This window comes from Hemiscyllium ocellatum, chromosome 24 (genome assembly GCF_020745735.1).
Source record: "Hemiscyllium ocellatum isolate sHemOce1 chromosome 24, sHemOce1.pat.X.cur, whole genome shotgun sequence".
Classification (NCBI taxonomy): Eukaryota; Metazoa; Chordata; class Chondrichthyes; order Orectolobiformes; family Hemiscylliidae; genus Hemiscyllium; species Hemiscyllium ocellatum.
The window spans coordinates 26,241,833-26,267,091 of NC_083424.1; the positions used below are offsets into that span (position 1 = coordinate 26,241,833).

General features: G+C 39.1%; 2 protein-coding genes across 3 annotated transcripts in view; both read right to left on the reverse strand.

Annotated features, from left to right (window-relative positions):
- Positions 1-1,842: 1,842 nt before the first annotated feature.
- On the reverse strand, positions 1,843-15,096 carry mtfp1 (mitochondrial fission process 1). Its single transcript, XM_060843967.1, has 4 exons — positions 14,810-15,096; positions 9,172-9,299; positions 6,519-6,751; positions 1,843-4,487 (listed from the first exon to the last, which is right to left on the reverse strand). The coding sequence occupies exons 1-4, from the start codon at positions 14,871-14,873 to the stop codon at positions 4,418-4,420; spliced, it is 495 nt and encodes a 164-aa protein (XP_060699950.1). The 5' UTR covers positions 14,874-15,096; the 3' UTR covers positions 1,843-4,417.
- Positions 15,097-17,495: 2,399 nt separating this feature from the next.
- The window catches only part of LOC132827111 (SEC14-like protein 2), a 68,254-nt gene continuing 60,490 nt past the window's right edge, over positions 17,496-25,259 (reverse strand). For both annotated transcript variants that reach the window (XM_060843600.1, XM_060843601.1), the window contains one exon: positions 17,496-22,919. In XM_060843600.1, the coding sequence (XP_060699583.1) occupies positions 22,771-22,919 (149 nt within the window). In that variant the 3' untranslated portion in view covers positions 17,496-22,770. The remainder of the gene's footprint in view (positions 22,920-25,259) is intronic.

A 25,259-nucleotide genomic window follows, 5' to 3' on the forward strand; every position in this document is an offset into this window, starting at 1 on the left:
AATAACAAAGGAAAACAACCCGCTCCTAGAGACAGAGATAAAATAGGATAAGGTAACCATCTCCCCCCACCTACATTAACTAGACCCCCCAGCCTATATATATATATATATATATATATAGAATTAAAAAAGGGGGAGAAAATTGTTAAGTAGAGGACAAATAAATAAATCTATCCCCACCCCCCAAGATAATATTAAACAGTAAGGTAAAAAAAAGGATTAATACATTAAAAAAAAGGGGGGGAATGTAAACCAGAGTGGGGGGAAAGCAAACCAACATCAATTATCTCTTACAATTTATCTAAGAGAGTTCAAAACTTCCTCGGCCTTTTCCGGCAATCCGAAGTTATACACAGACCCTTCATGGATAAAGTGTAATGTCGCTGGGTAGCGCAAGGGGTACTGAATATTTAAGTCCCTTAAACACTTCTTTGTCTCATCAAACGCCTTCGTCTTTCGGACCAGAGCTGGGGAAAAGTCCTGGAATAACATGATCTTGGATCCTTTATAGATCATGGCTTGGGGATCTTTTCTATGATTTCTGGAGGCTTCTAAGAGTATCTGCCTCTCTCTATAACTCTGCAGCCGGAACAGAACCAGGCGGGGGCGCTGGTTTGAGCTGGGCCCGCGTATTGCAACCCGTTAGGCCCATTCCACCCTTACCTGGCCTGATCCAGCCTCTAGATTTAAAAACTGTGGAAGCCACTGTTCAAGGAACACTGTAAGCTGGCCTTCCTCTTCCCGTTCGGGAAGGCCCAGCAAACGAATATTTTTTCGAAGACCTCGATTCTCAAGGTTGTCAATGTGATTCTCTAAGGTCCGGACTTGCTGTTCGAGAGTCCGGACCCGATCCACGGCCGATTGTGCTATAGTTTTGGAGGTCGCGGCCTTTAGCTCCGCCCCGGCGCTCGATTTCCTGGATGTCTCGGCCGTGCTTTTGCAGCGCCGCCAAGAGTGAGTCCCATCGGCTTCGGGATTCTTCAATAAAAGCGTCAATCTTCGCTTCGAGTTTGGAGATTATTTCCACGAGGCTCACCACCGTAGGTAAGTCCCCCGGGGCGGCTGCGGACGCCTCTGCTGCAGCTGGAGAGGGTGGGGGAGGGGTTCCTGCTTGCTGAGAGCTGTGGGCTCCCTTCCTTTAGTCATTTTTACTGGTGATTAAATTGTTTAAATTCAATACTAAACAACTAATTACATTAAGTAAAAACTATTTTAAATGATTTGGTGAGTATGGTGGAGGCGGGTGACCCACTTTGCCCAAGTCTTGGGAGGAGCACTGTAGACTCAGACTCGCTGGGTCGCCGCCATCTTGGATCCCCCATCCAGTTTTTTTTAATGTATCCCTGGTTTTTGTTCACATGCAAACTATATGCTAAACCTCGAGATTTCACTGGACCTATGATATTTTACAGGTACTCTGCCTGTACACAAATGTGAGCACAACTGAACACGTGCAACAGTGTTTCCAAGCACGGTTCAAAGTGTACTGCAATGCAGCAGACTGGGTCCAAGTGAAGTGACTGTCTTTGATGCTCCATGGCTAACACAAACCACAGTAGCTTCAATGGATCAACATTAAGTCAGCGATGGTTCATCATTGATACATGTGGTTGGACTTATTCCAAGCTAATTATGGAATAAATTGGCTTCCTCCATAATGAAATCATTCCACTTCCTTTCTCTTGCTTTCTCCCTCCGTACCCACACAAATTTCAACGTTCACTCTTTGTCCTTCCTGCCAAATATCATTGGTCAGATAAAGAAATAGTTGGATCCCTGTTCAGTTGGTTTGCCAACATTATTCTAGAGCAAATTACTGAATATGCTACAGTGACAGTATGGTGAGTGTTTAATGCTTTTATTGCCAATTTTCTTTTGTCTCTGGTGCTTCAAATTACAAAGATGACTTTAGCCCATAAAGACTGATGGTACTTCATTTTCTTAGTCCTGATACTTTTTATTGTTGTTTTTAAAATAACTACTTCATTATTTTAAAATATGAAGCAGTCATTCACCCAACACCTCAAGTTCGATTTTATCACATTAGCCACTCATGATTCTTGCTCAGGTAAGATCTCAAGGGCACTTTTTACATTGCACCTCAACCAAGTGAGCATTATTCACTCAAGTCTAGGCTGTGAGGATCTTGCAAGTCCAATGACTTTTAGCTTGATACATCCCTGGGACACCCACTTCAATTATACAAGATTGGGTGCAAGATTCAGTGCTGTCATACAACATTATATTATATCCGAACGTCTTAGCTTTGCACAAGTGAGTTAATTCTATTTTAGTCTACACGTAGACAGTAGTGAATTTGTGCAGCTGAGATCTTCTAGTTATTTCAAGTTGACACCTCATTTAATGTCCTGGCACCTATTTCACAAAAATTCAGTGTTGCTCATATGATAGAGTAACTCACTAATAGAGTTCTCACTCATGATCCAAAGAATTGATTTTGGAAATCAGATGGAGTAACAAGGCTAGAAAGTAACAACGCAAGACCAAAGTCTAGAACTGTACAAGAAATACAAGAGGTAGTTTCTGTCCTGTATCCTGCTTGATTCTGACTGGCATTTCTTAGGGAATATTGCCACGAAACTGATGTAAATTGGGCAGATTTGTTGTTGTGTCCATTTTAGTTGAACTTTGAGAGAATTATCGGATTTATCTCTCGGACTCTCATATGCCCTTAAGTGACTAGAAGCTTAAAGTGACTGGAGTAGGATCTTTTAAAATTTATTTTTTTAATTTTCTAATTCCACTAAGATATTTCATTTCTTTGACACTATTGCCAGTGAGTCCCAAGGCAATAGGTGCAGCTTTATGACATATGAAAAAACACTATTATCTCAATACTACTCATTGACCAACTCAAGTGATAATACTGTTTTGAGAACTGTCTTTTTCATTTAGAATATTATGCAAATCCTTGTGTAATAGATATAATATAGTTTGGTATACTGTATCTCAATTAAATACTACTGATACTGAAACCACTTCACTAATAATCAGAGACCTACAGCACAAACCAACTCTTTGGTCCGACCAGTCCATTCTGAACATAATCCCAAACTAAACTAGTCCCACCTGCCTGAATAGGCTGGGCTAGTTTCCCTGGAGTGTTGGAAGAAGAGGGCTGACCTTACAGAGGTTTATAAAATTATGAGTGGCATGTATATGATAAGTAGACAAGTTCTTTTCCTAGGGTGGGCAAGTCCAAAACTAGAGGACATTGGTTTAAGGGGAGAGAAAGATTTAAAAGGGACGTGAGGGGCAAATTTTTCACGCAGAGGGTGTTCCGTGTATGGAATGAGCTCCCTGAGGAAGTAATGGAGGCTGGTACAATTACAACATTTAAAAGGTATCTGGATGGGTATATGAATAGGAAGGGTTTAGAGGTCTACAGGCAAATGGGAGTAGATTATTTTAGGATATCTGGTTGGCACGGTCGAGTTGTATTGAAGGGTCTGTTTCCATGCTGTACATCTCTATGACCTATCTCTTCTGGCATTCATGTACTTATCGAAGTGTCTTTTAAATGTTAGATCTATGCCTGCATCCACCACTTCCTCAGGAAGGTAATTTCAGATGTGAACCATCCTTGATGTAAAAAAGTGCCCCTCATCTTAAAAATATGTTCCCTGGTTTTGAAACCCCTCATCCTAGAGAAAAGATACCTACCAGTAACCCTATCTTTACACCTCATGATTTTATAAACTTCTATTATAGCTTCACCCCAATGGACTATTTTGTGCTCAACTGTTTTATAGGAGGCATGATATGGGTCTTACTTGTGCTGTGGCACAGATTGAGATCTAGTTTCTCTGAGAGAAAGGTTGATTATTACAGAGTAGACCTATCCAATTCTTATCTCCAGGCAACACCAGTGTTATGTTTCATTGGATTTTGGAGCTGCTGTGAAGGTAAAGGAGACAGAGGAGCACTTTCCTCAAGTTGTGTTTCTATACCCACAAAGCACAGGCAGTGTGTTCTAACCAATGAGTGCTTTACAATGTAGTTTTAAAATAGTGAAATATGATGGATATTTTTTCCATAAACTAAGTGTACAATTCAAGGTGGGTAACCATCCTTGGGTCACTTGACATCTCTACTCATTTAATTCAATGTAATAGTGATATTCAAAATCATTCTCTAACCACTCAATTCTTGAAGGATTCAGTGATTGTGTGTGTATAAAGATGTTTTCAATTTTCCTGCACAAAATCAATATTGTACAGCAATGTAATTACAAAGACAAAACAAGCATCTACTTTCCAGCATCTAAAGCCCATTGTCTTAAAAGTGGAGACTAGTTTTCCAGAGTTGGAGTACAGAGTTCATTGCTTTGCAATGTAATTTAAAGCTTTACAATGTACACAAATATTAAACTGGCTACAGTTCCAATTGCCTTTGGTTACGGTTTGTGTTTTTCTTCTGATTCATATAACTTTCTTAATGTAGAATCCAAAAGAAAGTCCACAGACCTGCAAAGCATAATGGGAATGGGTTAATGAACTGGCAAATGGCTTATGGAAGGAATCACATCAGCTCAACATTTAAAAACATTATCAGGCATGTTACTTTACCAGACATGCTTCCTTTATTCCTAACCCTTGCATGGTTCCATCTGTCATTCCAGCAAGTCACTGCTGCCTCTAGAAAGACTTACATCTATCTCCCTGCTGCTAATTTTCAACTTGCTTTCACCTAGCAAGAAAGCCTCATCATTGCATTTTAACCTGGAGCCAATCACATTCCATGATCAGATTTCATTTCACAAATTCATATGGCACATTTTGGTTATAAACAGCCACCTCTGAACTTTACAGAATAGGATCATAGAAAATAGGTGCAGGAGTGGGCCATTCAGTGCCTCGAGCCTGCACCACCAATCAATACGATCATGACTGATCATGTAAGGGCCACATCCAGCTCCATCTCAAATATGTCTAATGAACTAGCCCCAACAGGATTACAGGAGAAGGTGAGTTTCAAGAGGATAGCAAAGCTGGTTGGTACTAACTGCCCCACTGCCTAATTTCTACCAAGAGGTAGGATTAAAATTAACCTTGTGTATACAAAGTAGTTAAACAGTCAAATGATTTATGACAAGACCATGAGTGGCTTCCAAGAGGACTTGGGATTGAAACTCAACCTGTAAGCTGAGGCCCTATGGCTTAAGTCTTACTGGATCCAAAACAGAAAGAATCCGCTCATGACTTAGTAAACCTACCACTGTAGTACAAGTCTAGTTCTCAGCATTTGTACAGTGCAGCTACGGTGAGGAGGAGATCAGGGGGTCTCTGCTGTCTATATCCTGCTGCAAGGTTTGCCAAAATAGAAACGGCAAAGTGCAAGTGCTAAGATAACATTCAAGCTCAGTTCAATGGCAAGGGTAGCGGTTTCTAATATTAAACCGATTCCCTACCGGGTTTGGAAAACCAAGTCATCAATCCATTGATAAGGAGAGCTCCATTCATACTTAAAATTTCAATGCTCATCTAAATACAACTCTGTAATTACAACTGAACATTTATGAGAAATAGCAGTTTTGTGGAAACTTGTCTTTCTAAAATATGCAAAATTTATGAAATTTGACCACAAATCCTCTATCAAACAGTGTGTGTTTACCAACACTATCAATGTGAAGGCAATACCACTTGTGGCATTTGGTCTTTAAGAAACCATTTGTCAGACTCATAACAGAAACTTACAACTTTGTTCATTAACATGAACTACTGCATGTCCTCAGTGTTACTGAAAAATGGTCTCATTAACGCAAGGTTTGTGAAGGTTTGTAGCTCAGGTTGAGGTTTAGGGTGTAGGTTTGTTCGCTGAGCTGTAGGTTTGATATCCAGACTTTTCTTTACCTGGCTAGGTAACATCATCAGTGGCGACCTCCGAGTGAAGTGAAGCTGTTGTCTCCTGCTTTCTATTTATTTCCTTTTTTAGTACCTGTTTTCTTAAACATTCATGCAGGAAGTACAGTTGCTCGTGGGTGGAACTCTCTCGGAGAAAGCAGGAGACAACAGCTTTGCTTCACTTGGAGGTTACCACTGATGATGTTACCTAGCCAGGTAATGAAACGTCTGGATATCAAACCTACAGCTCAGTGAGCAAACCTACACCCCGGTCTCATTAACATCATTAACTAATTTCACTGGGATGACTGTTCAAATGAATCTACAACTTTGGGCTAAAGACAAAGCAAAATTTAACCATTTGGTGAACAGTGTAATTAGTTTTGTCCAATGTTAGAGATTCAATAAGCATTGTTAAAAAGTCTCCTCCTTTGAATGTGAGTTTTGCAAACCAAAAGCTACACACGGGAGCAAAATTACTTAGATGAGCCTTAAGCACCTTGCTTTCTGGATCATCACAATACTTCTCCAGTTTGACACCTCAAGCAGCTAATGCTTTGGTTTATGAGCAATTAATCCATGAACCACCAGTGTTTTTAAACCAGTTAGAAAGTCTGAAACACTTAACTGTTACCATCCAAGACAAAGGCTTACCGGTCAATGGGAGTTATAATGACTGGGATGGCAGACAGGCCAATAGCAGTTGTCGTCCACTTTCTCACAGGCAGTGGCCACCTTGTAGTTTTCCGAAGTAAGAAAAGGGAAGCTGCACACAATCGATTGATGGTGAATCCTGGAATTATAACTGAGGCCAATGCTTGCCAGATGAACGTATCCACCACAGCGACACCGACAGTCATTGTTTTTCCAGGTTTGTCTCCATGAGCCTAAGTGGGGGTGGTAGACTTATTGAAAAGAAACTTAAAATCTTAAATTTGCAGTTTTAAATTTTAAAAAAGTCTTACGTGCAGAACACACTCATATCTGATAATCTTAGAGGATTGGGAAGAGTGAGATTCAAAGGTACACCATACTTTGGTATATTGCAGAAGTTTAGAGTCACTCTTTGGTGTTGGAGTTTATCATCATCACTTACACTTATTACGTTTGTGCCTGTTTACGTCTTACCTATCTGTTTCTTTCCCTTGCCTCCACTCGTTCTCCCCTAGATAATGTACTCTACTCCTGCTATCACAGTGCAGTTTTCTTGTTGAGATGTGTATTAAATTACAGGCTGCTCAATGTGAGTGTACTGCTTATGGGTTGACTGTGGCCCAGATTACAATCCTCAGTCGAAGATAGCACAGCTGACTTAAGGAAACAGAGCTAAAGCTCTGTGACTCAATATAAAAACAAGTTATCATCAGGCTTGTCTCTGAACAACACATTGTACTGACGCCTATTATTGTACTTACTCTTCTTGCAGGGAGCAGCATTGCAAATGTACAGCATTAGTGATAACTCTGATACGGTGGTCATGAGGTTAACTTTTATGGAAGGGAACTTTCTATACACGGAGCATTCTTTAAATTAAATTCTCCTCGGCAGTTTTAAATATTCTTCACACATACTATCAAAATCTAAATGCATCCTAGGAATGTTGTTTTATGGGGACATCTTAACTATAATAAATACAGTTTGTGTTGTATCATGTTATTATGCATAAAACTGGGTTGAAGTGTGGGTTTGGTCAAGCTGGAGTGATAGGTAGTGGACATTGTGTAGGTGCAATAAATTTTAACTAAACTATAAATCAGCAAGAAAAACTACACTGGGATAGCAGTACATTATAGGGGAGAGCTAGTGTAGGGAAAGGAAAAAATAGGTATGTAATACACAGGCACAAAAAAAAAGGCAAAAGTAATAAATGATAACCTCCAACAGTAGAGCCTGACTCTAAACCTCTGCAGTACAAAGTTTTAGCCACTAAACTGACTTCTGGAATTGCAAGTTGAAAATAGAGTTGTCACTTATAGAATCATAGAATTCCCTACAGTGTGATAGCAGGTCATTTGGCTCATTGAGTTCACAATGACCCTCTGAAGAGCTTCCCACCCCCATTGCCAACAGTCTACCCTACATCTGTAACCCTCATTTCCTCATAGCTAACCCCCCTAGACTGCACATCCCTGGACACGATGGGCAACTTAGCGTGACCAATTCATCTGACTTGCAGATCTTTGGACTGTGGGAGGAAATTGGAGCACCTCCAAGCAGAATCCATAATCACCTTTTACTATTGTTCCAAAAAACATGTATTAAATGGATTTTATAAAAAGAAAATACACTTGTTAAGATCTCTAATAAGTCATTGATTGTTTTTCAAACTATTCAAATGCTAAGTCTAAAAAAAGTCTTATCCATTCATAAAACAGACTCCAGGATTTCACTATGAACAGTTTCTACAAAATAGTAAAATTAAATGATGGTTAACCTATCCTTTTTATACATATAATGGCAAGTATCTTGAACCATTTGGATTCTCCAAACTTTCCTTTCTCTAAGTGCAATCATTCAAGTACATGTATGGGGCAAGGATGGTAGAGGCAGGAATCATCAAGACATTTTAGATGAGCACTTGAAACATATAAGGCTTGGGTCAGGTGTGAGAAAATGCGATTCGAATAGATGACCAGCATGCATATCATGGGCTGAAGGGCCTTTTTCCATGCTGTTAAAATCTCTTTAGTTCTGGCCAAATAAAACAGAATAGTTTTCAGTAGAAGTATTTTGGTGGGAGAGAAACTGGAATGGAAAGACTATGATCTGAATTGTGATTCATCAGCAACTGTGGAGCCACATGCTGCATTATCAAGAATTAGCAGAGATGGGATAGGATAAACAGCTTCCTGTCCCATGACCATTCTCTGGTTCCATGAATCTCACCAGAAAGAAAAACTATTCAGGAATGATGAGGTCGATCATCCAACAGATGTTCTAATTTATGTGTAAATGCCTTTAACAGGGTCACCCACTGCAAAAGTCAGATCTAACCAGCTTCCTGGTCATTCTTTTCTCAGCATTGCAGCTTATATTGTATCAGAAGTGAAGTTTTAGCAAAGTTTACTTAATAAGTAGCATCTGATATACAACCTGACCTTCAACCAAATAAGAACGTGGAACAGTAGCCCCACACACACAGACGCACATTAGGAGCCTCACGTTTTGTCTCATTCTTAGATGGCCAAATAGTCCTCTAGCAGCAAGTATTGAAAGCTCTTCCAAACTATCCTAATTTAAGGTGTAACATTGATAGATGTATAGTGAGCAGAGCAAAATTACTTAATATGTTAAAATTTGTACTTACAACGGCTGCTTTCTTCCCCTTGTCAACTGCATCAGCTGTAACATATGCAGTTGATATGCCATAAGTAGCCCAGACCAGTCCTACAGGAACTAGTGCCCGGAAAGCTTCACCAACTTCATTAGCATATCCTGAACCACCAAAGAATTGAAATATCAGACAAGTTACTAAAAAAAAAGTAGTATGTTCAAAAAATTCAGTCTGCTCTCCTTTACACTTGCAGGTCTTTCACAAGGCCCCCCCTCTGCACAGCTAGTCCATCTGGCCTCCTGATCACTCTGGACCTGAGGTGATATAGTGACTAAAATAAAACAAACCATCGTGGATGCCTGAGATTTGAATCAAAAACAGAAATTGCTGGCAAAAGTCAACAGATGAAGAGAAACCAGGCTTGAAAACATTAACTCTGCTTTCTTTCCATAGATGCTGTCAGACCTGCTGAGTTTCTTCAGCTATTTCTGTTTTTGTTTGTGATAAGATCACTGTCATGGAGGATGTGCTGTCGAAGGATTTGGAAAGGTTCTAATTGCATGGGTTGACATGATCTTCAACGAAACGCTGATATCAATTGCGTTTTTCAACATTTTATTAAATTTAATATGCACATTATTGGTAGCATTATCAACTCACCAACATTTTATTGAAATAAGCTTTATTTCCTCCCATTGCAAAGGGATATTCTGGGGATGAAATAACAGCGATTTCAGCTGCATCCGTTTCATTTCTTTCATATTGTAGAATGCATTTCTTGAGCAAATATTGAAAAAAAGTTACACATTACGCTTTCAGTTACTTTAAAAAGTACTTTTGCATGCAATGTAGGCCCTTCATACAGGTCATTCAAGACCAGTATGCACGCCCTCGGAACCACAGATACTACCATTGTCTACAGAAGCCTATAGACCTCAGCTATTTCTCCCAGATAATGCAACCAGCCAGTACACATGGAAAAGCTACTGGTGGCATACAGCCGTACTCATTATTAGTTTCATAATGCAAACCATTGATGCTCAAGAAGAAAGTATATATTTACATAAAAGATTTGAAAGTTCTTTACAGTTGGATTTACTACTAACCCTAAGCCGCGGATATTCATTTTCTGAAGAAAAAACATCAGAAACTAGATTCTTGTTCAACATTAAAAAAATTAAAACGCTGCAACAAGTCAGGAAACTCTACAACATTGCTAAACAAATGATAAAAACTATGATTTTACATTCTGCAATTGACTCTGCTTTTTCTGATTGGAATCGAGGTTGCCCAGTGTCAGGATTACAACTCCTTTTCATGTTATCTATACTAACAGTGACTTGATTTGGGTATATAGATTTATACAGCATGGAAACAGGCCTTTTGGTCCAACTTGTCCACACTGACCAGTCATCCCAATATGACCTAGTCCCATTGCCAGCATTTGGCTCATATCCCTCTAAACCCTTCTCTGTGTAATACAACAAAGTTTGCAGATGATAAAAAAAACTTGACAATATAAAAGTATTGTGCATAATAGTAGCACACTTGAAACGACTTAAGGTAAAATTGACAACCTGGGCAGATAATAGATGGAATTTAATGTGGATAATTGTGTAATGATGAATTTCAAGAGAAATAACACAGAGAGCTGATATAATCCAAATTATACCATTCTGATTGAGATACAAAAGAAGCAGGACCTGAGGGAGCATATTCACAAATCTTTGAAGGTGACAGAGCAAGATGATAAGGCAGTCAGGAAAGCTTGTGAGATATTTGCTTTGTAAACAGAGGCACTGAACACAAAATCAAGAAAGCCATGTTAAACCTATACAAGTCTCTGGTTAGACTTCAACTGGGCTACTGTGAACAATTGTGGATACTACACTTGCGAATGAATGCTAAAATCTTGGACAGAATAATACCAAGCATAATACTAGGGATATGGGAGATCAGTTAAAGATTTGGTAAAGGGATCAGAGAAACTGAGATTGTTCTTACAGCACAGGTGTACTGTTAAGTATCTGGGGGTGCTAGATTTAAAATAATTGACAAAAGCCTCGAGTTTTATTGAGATCCAGAGTGCATTACCTGAAAGAGTGATGAAATCAGAGGTCATTGGAACTTTCAAAAGGCACTCAGACATGTATTTTAAAATTAATTTTCAGTGTTCCTGGGGGAAAAAAAACTTCAGTGTGGGACTAAGTTATACAGCTCGTTCAAGCAGTAATGAATAATTTCCTGACATCGATCTCAACTTGTCTTTCCTATGTGTCCCCTTGAAATATTCATGCAAATTGCTTAAGTGATTTTCTAGTGCTGGTTTTCTCCAATACATAATATCATCGTGGAGTATGTTATAAATATCTTTTAAGTCAACCTGTTCAACCGGTTAATGACACACCTTCTAGCCCAGAGTTAAGGACACTAATATTACACCACAGAGCCCATATACACTCTGTTCTATATACACTTTATCATCTCTTGGACATCTTTCAAACTCAGGCCTATGCTTTTAGGAATACCCACACGATGCTTATGTATGCATACACCCAGTACATACACATCTCCCTTGTATCTGGGTGATCACAGCTAGAAACAGTATTCATGATGTTGTCTGACAAGACTGTGGCTTCCTCTTGAGAACCTGATAGTATGGTTCAGCATTCTATTGATTTTGTTGATTACAGCTCCCCATTGGTTGGCCATGTTGAAAATCGATTTTTACCAGCTTGACTTTCAACTTTAATACAGTATATCCATTCCAATGTAATGCATCGGTTATATATGCTTCCTCTTTTCCTGCAGTACCTGATGTTGATTTGGATGAAGTTTTTAAGCTGCCACTTTCCAGCTGTTCACTTATTTTGTTCAACTCCTTTGGTTTTTTTTTGTGTCTTTCTGATTTCATTATCCTTCCTAGTTTTCTATGATTACTTGCACATATAACTAGTTTGCATTGGTTAGTCCTCCTAACAATTTCTGGGACATCCAGTTTGGTATCATCCCTAGTCAAACAAAATTTTTCCAACAAGTGGCAGCTGATTACTACCCACTGAACAATTTACAATCCATTTCTGAGAATTTACCTTTGAGCTTGACCAATAGCCTTGCTTGCAAATAGTTAATTTCACAAGGAAATTTCACCTTAGCCGTTATCTTTCGTTTTAAAGACCTTTGTTTTACAGCTTCTATACATCCAGGAGTTTTAATACATTGTAAGAGGTCTGCATATGCAACAATTTTTAACGTTTTATCTAAAGATCAGCACAATAAAACAACGTACATTTAAATGCACTTGTCAGATGATAAACCAGTCCAAGATGCTTTACAAGAGCATTATATAACAATATGAAATACAAGCCAAATCAGGAACATAGGAAAGTTATTGGCCATTCTGTCCATCAAACCTCCCCCACCAATCAGTATAATTATGGCTCATCGAACACTTTAGTGCCTTTTCCTGCCCCGAAACCCTAGTATGCCACTAATAATCAGAAATTTATAAATCTGTAACTTAAATATTCTCAAAGAATGAGCTTCTGCTGATCTCTGTGATAGGGATTTCCAAATGTTAACAACCCTCTGAATACAAAAAAATTCCTCTCAGCTCAGGTCTTACTTGCATCTACCCTGTCCACCTCTTTAAGTAGTTTGAAGGAAATAACTTCTATTCTTTAAGGTTCTAGAGAATACAGGTCCAGCTTGCCCAATCTCTCTTTCCAGACATTCCTGCCATCCTGCAACAAGTCTGATGAATCTTCATTACACTGTCTTTGGCAATATGTCCAGTTGGTGTGGATAAGTTGGACCACAAGGTCTGTTCCTGTGCCGTATGAATCTATAACTCGATCTTTCCTGAGATAAGGAGACTAAAGCTGCACACAGTATTCTTGATGTGGTCTAATCAAGATCCTATGTGATCAAAGTAAATCCTCATTATCCCTGTACTCAGATCTTCTTGCAAGGAAGACTAACATCCTATTTGCCTTCTTAATAGCTTGCTGCACCTTCCTTTAGTGACTTAAAGGAAAGAAGGGGAGGTGAAAAGTTTAGAAGGAAAATTCCACAGCTCAAACTAGGAACCAAAGAGACAACCATACTAGAGGAGCGATAACAATCAGATATATGCTCATGGGGTTGGTGTGAAGTTGTAGAAGTTCCAAAAATGCCATCAGTTGATGTGTGAATATAGGAGAAAGTGAGGACTGCAGATGCTGGAGATCAGAGCTGAAAATGTGTTGCTGGAAAAGCACAGCAGGTCAGGCAGCATCCAAGGAGCAGGAGAATCGACGTTTTGGGCATGAATTCCTGAAGAAGGGCTCATGCCCGAAACGTCGATTCTCCTGCTCCTTGGATGCTGCCTGGCCTGCTGCGATGTGTGAATATAGTCAGAATTCTGACTCAGTGGTTAATGTATGTCATAATGAAATGATGTAAAATTGCTTGGAATTGCAGTATGACTTCACTTCACTGTAGACCTTTGCATTCAATCCATTCCCTGCATTTTCAGCGATAATGCTAGACTGAAGCCACTTTGCACCAATGTTATACCCAAGGTGTGAATCTGCTGCAAACTGAAACAGAAATTACTACAGAAACGCAGCATCCTTGAAGAGTAATCAGCATTAACATTGAGCCTGGTGATCCTTCTTCAGAACAAATAAATAAGTATGAATCTGTTGTGACATTTTGTTTTGATTCTTAACTTTTAAAGGTATCTAAACTCTCTCAATCAGGGCCTAAACTCTCACTCTTGGGAGATGGGAATATATTGAACAACAAAGAACTGTCCTGCCCACCACAATCGTGTTTGCTAAATAAGGGATTGTCCAGATTTCCTTCTATTTGAGAACACTGTTAAAAGCTGTGAAAAAAAAGTTTTGGTTATGCAGACGAGTACACATAGATCTGGTGGGGAACGCCCCAGCGGTAAGGAGCTAGTGAATCTGACTCCCTCTACATATACTTCACACCAGCATGAATGATAACGGGGGGGAAGAGAGCTCTGTTAGGCTGTTTCAAAATACAGTGATTTAGAGGAGCCGGTGTTGGTATGGGATGTACAAAGTTAAAAAATCAGACTACAACAGGTTGTAGTCCAACTGGTTTATTTGGAAGCACTAGCTTTCGAGGCGCTGCTCTTCTATAAAGTGGTTTCTTAGCCTATCATTTTACGGTTGTTACTCTTGTAATCACATGCTCTAGCCATGTTTGTCTAATGGACCCCTGATTTTCGGCTGAGACGTGAGTGTCTAGCTCTAGTAACCTTCAGTTCCGCCTGATGGGTGGGGGTTCATATTGCCGTGCATTGGATAGTTTCAAAGAACTCGAAACTAGTATTGGAGCAGTTTGTAAAATGACTTCTCTCTGAGTCAGCAAGTATGTCAGAGTGAAATGTGAGCAGCCGCCCTGACAGAGCGAGGCGTGGAATTTACACTAACTTTGTTCAAGGTTATTTATTGTCCCATGTTGAGAACTAAAACCACTCGGAGCGTGGATTATACTTGCAATTTTCAAAACGCGTGGATTTGCTGCATGTTTTAGTCGCGGATGTCGAGATAAAATCCCGGAACTGGAATGGGACCGGGCTGAAAGCACAGCCTGGAGTTTCTCTCCTTCCGTCCCCCCGAAACACTTAAGGGGCAACTTCCTGACTGATTCTTACCCAGAAAACGGACCCAAGTATCCCGATAGATGTCGACCTTGTCCTGCTCCCCAGCCTTGCTCATTGCGCTCCCGATCCTGATGTTAGCTGCGCCGCAGCTGTTGATACATTCACCAAAAATGTAACCAATCCCGTGTCACTGTCAGTCTTCCAGACTAAGCTGCAAACATCCGCCTCTGACACAAACAGCAGAGGTGGGGAGATGCTCCAGAAAGATGCTGAATCTGCCTTGACAACACTGTTTGTTAAAAGGGTTAATTTTAAACATGCTTCCTTCCCTCCAGTCTCCAGACCCACCCTTTTCTGTGAAGATGGATAGGAATTGACCAACCACACGTCAGCTTTCAGAAACAGATCCTCCCATTTATCCTGCAGTATTAAAGTGCGCCATAACTAAGGCTGTAAATACTTATAACATTCCAACGCATATTTAATAACTTTCAAAAGCACGCATTCTGTTAGCCCTCGGCAATTGCAAAGTAACTGCCATAATTGCGCCTGAGGGCAATCTACACAGCATCCTGTACTACAGTAAACACCCTCCTGGATGACCTTCATCTCAGCCACGTTCTTCGATCATGCAGTACTTACAAATTATTTGGAAAAGTAACATGTCAAGGGATAGTCTGATGGTGGATCTAGCGAGATATTTCTAATTGCTTCAAATGGCTTAATTAGTCTCTTACCCACGTTTTCATTTTCCTCTTGAAGCCTGCCATGATATTAATCTTCGCTGGTAGCGGGTTAGATTGGAGACTTGTCCCTTGGCTACTACAACTACAGTACTCTCAGCTCGCTACTGCCTGGACCAGTACTTATTGCCCATCCTTAAAGCTCTTCAGAAGGTGATGGTGAGCTGCCTTCTTGAATCAATCCAGATGGCATAGGGACAGTGCTGTTAGGAATTTCCGGATTTTGATCAGAAAATCAGCAGTCGTAGAGATGTACAGTACAGAAACAGACCCTTCAGTCCAACTTGTCCATGCTGACCAGATATCCTAACCCAACCTAGTCCCACCCAGACCAATCCCTCCAAGTTCATATACCCTCCAGATGTCTTTTAAATGTTGCAATTGTACTAGCCTCCACCACTTCCTCTGGCAGTCCATTCCACATATTCATTGTCCTCTGCATGAGAACGTTGCCCCATTGGTCTCTTTTATATTTTTCCCCTCTCCCCCTAAACCTATGCCATCTAGTTCTGGACCCCCCCCCCACCCCAGGGAAAAGAACTTGTCTATTTACCCTATCCACACCCCTTATGATTTTATAATCCTCTATAAGGTTCACCCTCTGCCTCCGATGCTCCAGGGAAACCAGCTCCAGCCTATTCAACCTCTCCCTGTAGGTCAAATCCTCCAATCCTGGCAACATCCTTATAAATCTTTTCTGAACCCTTTCAACTTTCACAACATCTTTCCAATAGGAAGGAGCCCAGAATTGCACATCATATTCCAACAGTAGCCTAACCAATATCCTGTACAGCTGCAACATGACCTCCCAACTCCAGTACTCAGTACTCTGACCAACAAAGGAAAGCATACCAAATGCCTTCTTCACTAACCTATCTACCTGCGACTCCACTTTCAAGGAGCTATGAACTCCAAGGTCTCTTTGTTCAGCAACACTCCCTAGGACTTTATCATTAAGTGTATAAGTCCTGCTAAGATTTGCTTTCCCAAAATGCAGCACCTCGCATTTATCTAAAATAAACTCCATCTGCCATTCCTCAGCCTATTGGCCCATCTGATCAAAATACCATTGTAATCCGAAGTAACCTTCTTCACTTCTACACCTCCAACTTTGGTGTCATCTGCAAACTTATTAACAATACCTCTTATGCTCACATCCAAATCATTTATGTAAATGACGAAAATTAGTGGACCCTGCACCGATCCTTGTGGCACTTCACTGGTCACGGGCCCCCCCAGTCTGACAAACAACCCTTCACCACCATCCTCTGTCTTCTACTTTAGAGCTAGTTCTGAATCCAAATGGCAAGTTCTCCCTGTATTCTGTGAGATCTAACCTTGCTAATCAGTCTCCCCTGGGGAATCTTGTCGAACGCCTTACTGAAGTCCATATAGATCACACCTACCGCTCTGCCCTCATCAATCCTCTTTGTTACTTCTTCCAAAAAACTCAATCAAGTTTGTGAGACATGATTTCCCATGCACAAAGCCATGTTGACTATCCAAATACATGTACATCCTGTCCCTCAGGATTCTCTCTAACAACTTGCCCACCACCGACAGCAGGCTCACTGGTCTATAGTAGCCTGGCTTGTCCTTACCTATCTTTCTTAAACAATGGCACATTAGCCAACCTCCAGTCTTCTGGCACCTCACCTGTGACTATCAATGATACAAATATCTCAGTAAGCAGTCCTGAAGAGAATGCATTTTCATCCCTTTTCTTTTTTGGAGAGAAGCACATGGCTTCCTGTGGTGACACTGAATGAATAGGAAATATATCATGTGAAAGCGTGTGCCCTAATTTTCCTACTTTTCCTGTCCACAATTGTCGCTAAGATATCCCTAGACACTGCTAGTCTAGCTGACACTTATGCAAACATTAATTTTAAATAATTATGTGGGTCTCAAAACAACGTATAATCTGGGTAGTGATTTCAGTTACAATGTACCCGTGTGAACGAAACATTACCAAACACTCTGAGAACACCAGCTTAGCATGAAATACATCATTTTATTGTTCCCCACAAAATACACAATTGTTTTTAACAAATCCAAATGCAAAATTATTTGAGAAGAAAAGGAACATTCAGTGCTTTTTTACTGACATAAGTTTTTATAGATCAGTACTGACTTTTGTGATTGTATGACCCCTCGCAAGGAGCTAGGGAGTTCACAGGGAGTGTCAAAGAAGGATCAATATTTTAGTTTTGACTCTCAAACCTGTGTTCTTTGTGAGGTTGGCTCCCCACTGGTGGTTGGCAGATCACAATCACCAATTAAATGGATATTTAAGAAGTTAAATGTAGTATCCACCATGTTTTTTAATCACTTACAGAAAAATGGACACTGTAAAACTGTTGTATAATTTTCTGTGGCAATCGGAGAGTTAATCCCATTTCCAGTATGTTGCACAGTGTCTTAAATAAAATTGCCTCAAAAGGGTTTTAATAATTTATTCACTTTACCATAATATTTTGGCTTTGTTTTAGGTTGAAGAGTTGCTGCTGATTTGCAGCTTGATCGATTCTAGAAACAAATACTTTTTTGTTCTTTCTGTCCTGATACACAGCAACTCTACTGATTTCTGAAAATATAACTAAAGTTCTGAGGAGTCTGGTGATCACTACCTCCACTAATTTTAGCAGTTATGCAAAGCACTGTGTCAATTCAACAACTGTTTGCAACTTCTGAATTACATAATGCAGTTGAAAGCATTTGGTACTGATTCTCCATAGCTTCAGAGTCTTTTAATCACAACTCTTCCAGTATGAGGAAATGGATCAACCAAATTACTTTCAGCTCTAATCAGAATCTCCCAAAAAAAAACTTCAAAATATCCAATAGCCAAAGTGCAGGAAGGACCATCAAGGCTATTCGCTTTAAGTTTGTAGGAGGTTGTGGGTGGAAGATCTCAGATTTAAGTAATTGAGCAAAAAGAAGAAACTAATCAAGTTCAATCTATGCTGATCATTCTAAAATGCAAAAATGTTTAAAGTATTCTGGAAAAAAAGTTTCACATATTTTGAATACAACCAATTAAAAGTAGGACAGAACAAAAACAGAGGATTTGATTAGCTGAACTGAGAAAAGCCAGAAACAAACCTAACATAGGAAATAATTTATTTATATTTTGACTAAAACCTATTTAGAAGCATTACAAAAACATTTAATCATTTCCTATTTAATACGGAAGGCTTAGATTACAAAAATAATCTTGAAAGGATTAAATTTCATCTCAAGAGACAGGAGCCAGTAGTTGAATAGCATTTCCTATTTCTACATTCTCATTTTGGTAATCAGATATAAACTGGATGTACGATTTACTCTGAACAATTGCACAGTATTTTTCTGTAAACAGCAGTGCAGACATCACAGATGTAAAAGCTTTCTGCGGCTGTCACACTGTAAAATTCACATTCAAACAGAAATCAGCAGCTCAGAAATTCTATAATTATATAAATTATAGAAATTCTATAATTCTAAACATTATAAAATCATATCCTGTTATCTTCAATTTTATCTTTGCAAATGACAAGAAAGTTTTCTTTTATCCAAAATGAGACCTGCAAAAATACTTAAGAAGACATCTTCATTCCTTCAAGCAACATGATGGCTAAAGTATGATTAACATTAACAGTTACCAATAATATTATCCAGTGCATATTATAAATAACATATGTAAAGATCTGGATACAATGCTTGAGTACAAACTCAGATTTCTGGATCTTTAATAAACCACTCTTGCTATGTGTGATTTTACAGGTACAAATGTTACATCACTTCTCATGATTAGTTAATGTTTATCAATTACTGATCAATCAACAAAGTAGAGCTGGAAGAGATTGACGTTTGCTCTAAACCAAAGTTAAAAATCACACAACACCAACATTTTGCTCAAAAAACTGCATGAATCCATGTAAGATTCTGTAAATCCCTTTTTTGGATTAGAATCAGTCTGAACATTGGGGCACAGACAGCCTCACACAGGACACCTCACAACTTCAATGGATTATCCTTGCCAGCATGGCCCCTGTTGTTAAAGTGTAAAGTTGAGAACGTAACTTTAAGAAAGTTCTGGAATTTACATATGAAAGAACTGAAACCAACATGCCCAATTTAAAAGATGAGAAATTTAAAAAACAATCCAGGTCTTTTCCAATATATAATTTCAGTTACATCACACTGTAAACTTTTGCTATAAATTCTGTGTCCTACTATCTTATACTCCACAACCACCTGAAGAAGGAGCAGCGCTCCGAAAGCTAGTGCTTCCAAATAAACCTGTTAGTGTTGTGTGATTTTTAACTTTTTACACCCCAGTCCAACACCAGCACCTCCAAATCATCTCTAAACCAAAAGTGATTTAAAACCTCTCTTCTCTAGATAAATACATATTCAATTATAAGTTAAATAATGTAAGTCGAGATATACAAACATCACAGAGATTTATTATAATCTGCAGCAAGTTTTGCAAAGAAACTGTAAAATTAATGGCACCTAAAATAGCAATTGTACTGGAATTAAAACATTAGTGAATAATGGAACCCTGCCATGGTGTGTGTTCAATGATTTCCAACTGTATTCATGCAATGTGGTGACTGAACTAACCTATGCTAAGGTTACAGCACTGCTTTTCCAATAGTATCTTCATTAATTTAAACTTGGTTCTATAAATTGAAAATTGTGCAGAAGCAAACTTTTGTTTCAAGTTAAAATATAACTATCAATAAAATACTGATAAAAACAATAAAAAAATTTCAATCTTTGCAGGGAACACTTAACAATAATTTGGACTTGTGATGTGCATCATTTTCTGATCAGCAAAAATGGCTGACTATAAATCTGCCCAAATTTCCAAAACATGGCTACTGACAAGAAGGTGGTCAAGGTGAAAATGTCATAAACTGGGACGGAATTTGATAACTTCAGATAGCATTTCTGCTCAGTTTTTGCTCCACCTCCCATAGCATTGTGAACATCTGCTGGGGGCAGTACCATGGGTATAATTAATCCTCCAGCAACTTGCTCAGACAGTTCTTCTTCAATCATGAACATAGTTAGGAGGATGATCAAGTTAAACAATTGAAAACACTGCAGTTGAACCTAACCAATTATACCACCTTTCAGCATCAGATTTACCAAATCAAAATTCCTTATTGAATTGTGACCTCTACCAAGCATATGTGATGCACGGGAACACTATAACTTGTAATTTCCCCTCTAAGCCAACCACAATGCTGACTTGGAACTTGGTGTTCATCATTGTCACTGAGTCCAAATCCTTCAACTACCTTCCTAACAAAACTGTACCCCTTCAGGGACTATAGCAGTTCAAGAAAGGTGGTTCATGAGAACCTTCTCAGGAGATCAACTGAAAATAAGCCATAGATGCAGCCCTCGCAGGAGTCCTATGTCCTCTAAATAAAAAAAAACTGTAAACAAAATTTAAGAATCCTTCTAGTCAGTGCAATCAGCCATTGGGAGTGAATCTAATTTTAAAAATATATAGAGCTTTATGAGGATTCAAGATGGCAAATCAACATATTAATCTGGCCTGTTCTTAGGTGAAGACACAGATCATTGGTGTGTTTTTCAACCTGTTCAAATCATACAATTAAGCTAAGTAACAAAGCTATGGTGCGTTATACACCATAGTGATGAACAGAAGCAGTGGGGCTGCAGGTTCAAAGATTGTACACCTGATCCTTACTGATTACTTACTGGTTGTTTGAACTCAGTTATTCAACTTGAGCAAACATTCAGAATTCTTAGCTGTCTCATTCAAGGATGAGAGATTTAGCAGATATTTTGATAGTGCAAAAGAAAATGTGGTATCCCTTAAAGCACCAATCAAGCTCCACTATCAGGAAATTACTAAAGGCACTTCTGCTACACTGTACAACTTCATTTATCCTAACTCAGCAGATGGAGGCAGAGAAAACTTGGAAAATCATTACTTATCAAGGAAGAAAGGGAAAACTCACCCTTTCATGATTTTTAAAAAGGGAAGACTGCTTGATGTCTAAATTACATCACAATATGGAATATTGATGTAAATGACTCCATGAGAACAGGAGAGAAATTCTTGCCTCAAATTTTTAATTACTGGATTTAATGTAAATATATTCAAATTATGTTTTATTCTGGAGTTCCTTCAGTATTGTACAGGTCAAGAATACATACTAAATAGATTCTAGAATAACACTTTAGAGATCTGTGGTGCAAATCTTGCCACTGCTTAGATTTTCTGACCCAGCAAGCTGTGATAGAGGCTGAGGATAAAAATGTGAAGATTTTATGGAACCAGGATAATTCCCATTCAAGTGAGTTTTTGCACATTCTGATTATTCAACACTTGAAGACTACAATTCAAGTTTTTTCAGAATTTAACTCTCTGAAACAAGAAGGGATGACTGATATCTGGCATCATCCTTTTTGGTATTTGTTGGTTCTTGAACAAAAAAGTGAGTTTATTTTGTGTTGTCAGTTTTACCAATGTGGAGGATAAATTAAAGCAAGGTAGCTATTGCCTTTCTTGACCTGAACACTGACAGCGATACAGGACTGTCACAGAAGATATTAAAATAGGTCCGAGAATGGGAGAGTAAATGAACTGTTGAGAATTATTTTCTTAATTCAGAATTGACATGAACAGCAAAGGTACATTTAGACATAGCAACTAGAAATTCGTAAACATCAGTTGGAAACAATCAGCTGTAATGTTATCATTGATTACAATTATATGTCACAAGATTGAATAATTGTTAACTTGACTTAAGTTAAAGCTCAGCATTTTATTATAACTTAATTAGAATCATTCTGAGATGAGGGCTGTATCACAGATGTGCCCTTTAGTCCGATGCAAATAGATCACTGGACAGTACAGCAGCCAAATACACTATACATACATAAGATCAATGTAGTTGTTTTGTATAAATGAAAATTTCAGTGCTGACTATTAGATGGGAAAGTCTTTTAAGAAAAGGGCGTGTGTTTGTGTGTGTGTGTGTCATTCACTCTGGTAAAAAGCATCATGCTTAAGAGGCACTCTGTTTATCCCAATTTTCACTGATACATGTTAATCTATTTGGTTACTCAACATAGGTCCATATCGCACAAAATGCACACACCATTAACTAGCTCTGCTGAATCTACAATCAGCAGTCATTAACACATGCCAATGCATTTACTGCATTCACTGCAGAGAATTTGAATTCACCTCATTGTAAAGTTGCCTTACAGATTCCCCTCTAGTCACAAGGGTTGTTATATTTTACTGACATCCATTTCTTTTATCTTCTTTCCAAGATCATCCATCTGAGCTTCTGATCCCTTGTCTGGCAGCAACACTTCTACTGAGTAGCTAACCTTCTTTGAATGAATGATGCTGTACGTGTTGTCAAATCTTAGAACATCTGGTGAAAACAGAGTAAAAAATGGCAATCACGTAAATATACCAAAACTAACTCTCCAATTTATGAACTGACCAAGATAAACTAGTGATGTCTCTGCATAATGTGCAACCAACATACAACATATACAGCTTACACAGCTTAGAAAACAAGCAATGGGAAGATGTATTGGTGAAAAGGATGAATTGTGTTTTAACAAAATTATGAGCAGTCCATATACATTAGTACATAATATGAATAGTCATGAAGGTTGTGTCAATAGCTGTGTTTGGAGAGGGTGGGTTTTGTAGGAGCATTCATATCCAGCTCAGTTCATTCTCACTGTTTAGTCACTGTAGATTTCTTTCATTGTGGGTAGCTGCCATGTAAAGCCATGGTTTTAGGTAAATAGGATAAACCTCACTTCATCAGTACCATCTCTAGAGATCTGTGAGGATCAGTTGTGAAACACTGCACATTCTGAAAATAGGGAAATCTTTGCTCATTATTTATGGTGAACTATAGGGCATAGTACAAGTTCAATACTTATGTAAAATATGGTAACATAGATCAAAGGTGAGAACACAAAGCTGGAATTTGGGAAAAATTGGAAGATGGATGAGCTCATAGTCAATGAAATAAGCTTTGAAGTTATTTTTGACTGGTTCTTCATTTCCAAAAACCAATCAAAATAGTTAAGTCTTTTTTGTCCTCACAGCACGTTGAAGTGTGATTCACAATGATAAGTTCAGAAATGCACCAAGGTAACTACAGAGAAGGAAAGCCATTCAGTCCACCTTAATTCATCTTTCCAACTGAATGCTAACACTCTCTCATTCCACAGTTAAAAAGAAGTAACAAGTGCAAGTTTCAATTTATGGTTTAGTTTTGTTCAGATTTGATTACATTCCCTACAGTGTGGAAACAGGCCCTTCGGCCCAACCAGTCCACACTGACTGTCCGAAGAGTAACCCACCCAGACCCATTTCCCTCTGACTAATGCACCTAACTCTATGGGCAATTTAGCATGGCCAATTCACCTCACCTGCACCTGGATTAGATTAGATTACTTACAGTGTGGAAACAGGTCCTTTGGCCCAGCAAGTTCACACCGACCCGCCGAAGCGTATACCACCCAGACCCATACTCCTACATTTACCCCTTCACCTAACACTACGGGCACCCGGAGGAAACCCACGCAGACACGGGGAGAATGTGCAAACTCCACACAGAGAGTCGCCTGAGGCGGGAAATGAACCCGGATCTCTGGCGCTGTGAGGCAGCAGTGCTAACCACTGTGCCACCGTGCCGCCCATGCAAACTCCACACAGAGAGTCGCCCAAGACTGGAATTGAACTTGGGACCCTGGTCCTGTGAGGTAGCAATGCTAACCACTGAGCCACTGTGCCATGCTTACTAGATTCCTTACAGTGTGGAAACAGGCCCTTTGGCCCAACCAGTCCACACCGACCCTCTGAAGAGTAACCCACCGAGACCCAAACATTGTAACTAAGAATGCTCAGATACCACAGCTGGATTACTAAAGATGCAGTGCATCCTGTAATGATAAGATTACAGGTTTGCATCAGAATTCATTTTTCACATTAACTAGGAGCAAAAACATGTAATTCAGTCTTTGCTCAGCTTTCGAAGTGAAGTGGTTCTCCATAAAGGAAAATCAAAAGACAAAAGTTTATCATTAGATTTTAAAGAATACCGCAAATTCTTGGGGATTCAAGGAGGCAGGTGAGAATTGTTTGGTTTAAATCTGCAGAACTGTGCAAGGTCAGACTCTTCACAAATCCAAATGAAACCAGCAACCTTATAGCGGAATGTATAATCTGTACGGGAATGTCATGGGGAGATTTACTTTCATGTTGGATTTGAGAACATCTCCCAGTAGAATGATTGTTTGAGGAAGACTGAAAATATCCAGCAAGATGGCCATAGCTTCAAACAATGCAAGCCCTTGTCAAGGATAATATTTAATTTAGGATCAAAGCTGTAGGGAGGGAGCTAGAAAGAGGAAAATAAAACAACACCTAATTATTATAAATGCAATCATAAATACGTGTTAAATAATTTAACCACAATTCTGAGCAGACAATGGACAGCTAATAATCAATTGAAACCCCTGTTAAGATGCTAAAAATAATGAAAGGTGCTGTGCTAAAGCCCCATCCCTGGATGTCAGTAGTAGATGCTTTTTGGACAGGAAATTAAATGTGAAAATCTCAGGTACAGTGATGGATATTGTACAGGACGAGTTTGTACATGGGTCCAGTTTCTGCTGTTTCAGTTACCCGTGGGTTACCGCGGCCTGAACATGTTAGAGGGAATGTTCCAGAACCAGAGACCAGCAGG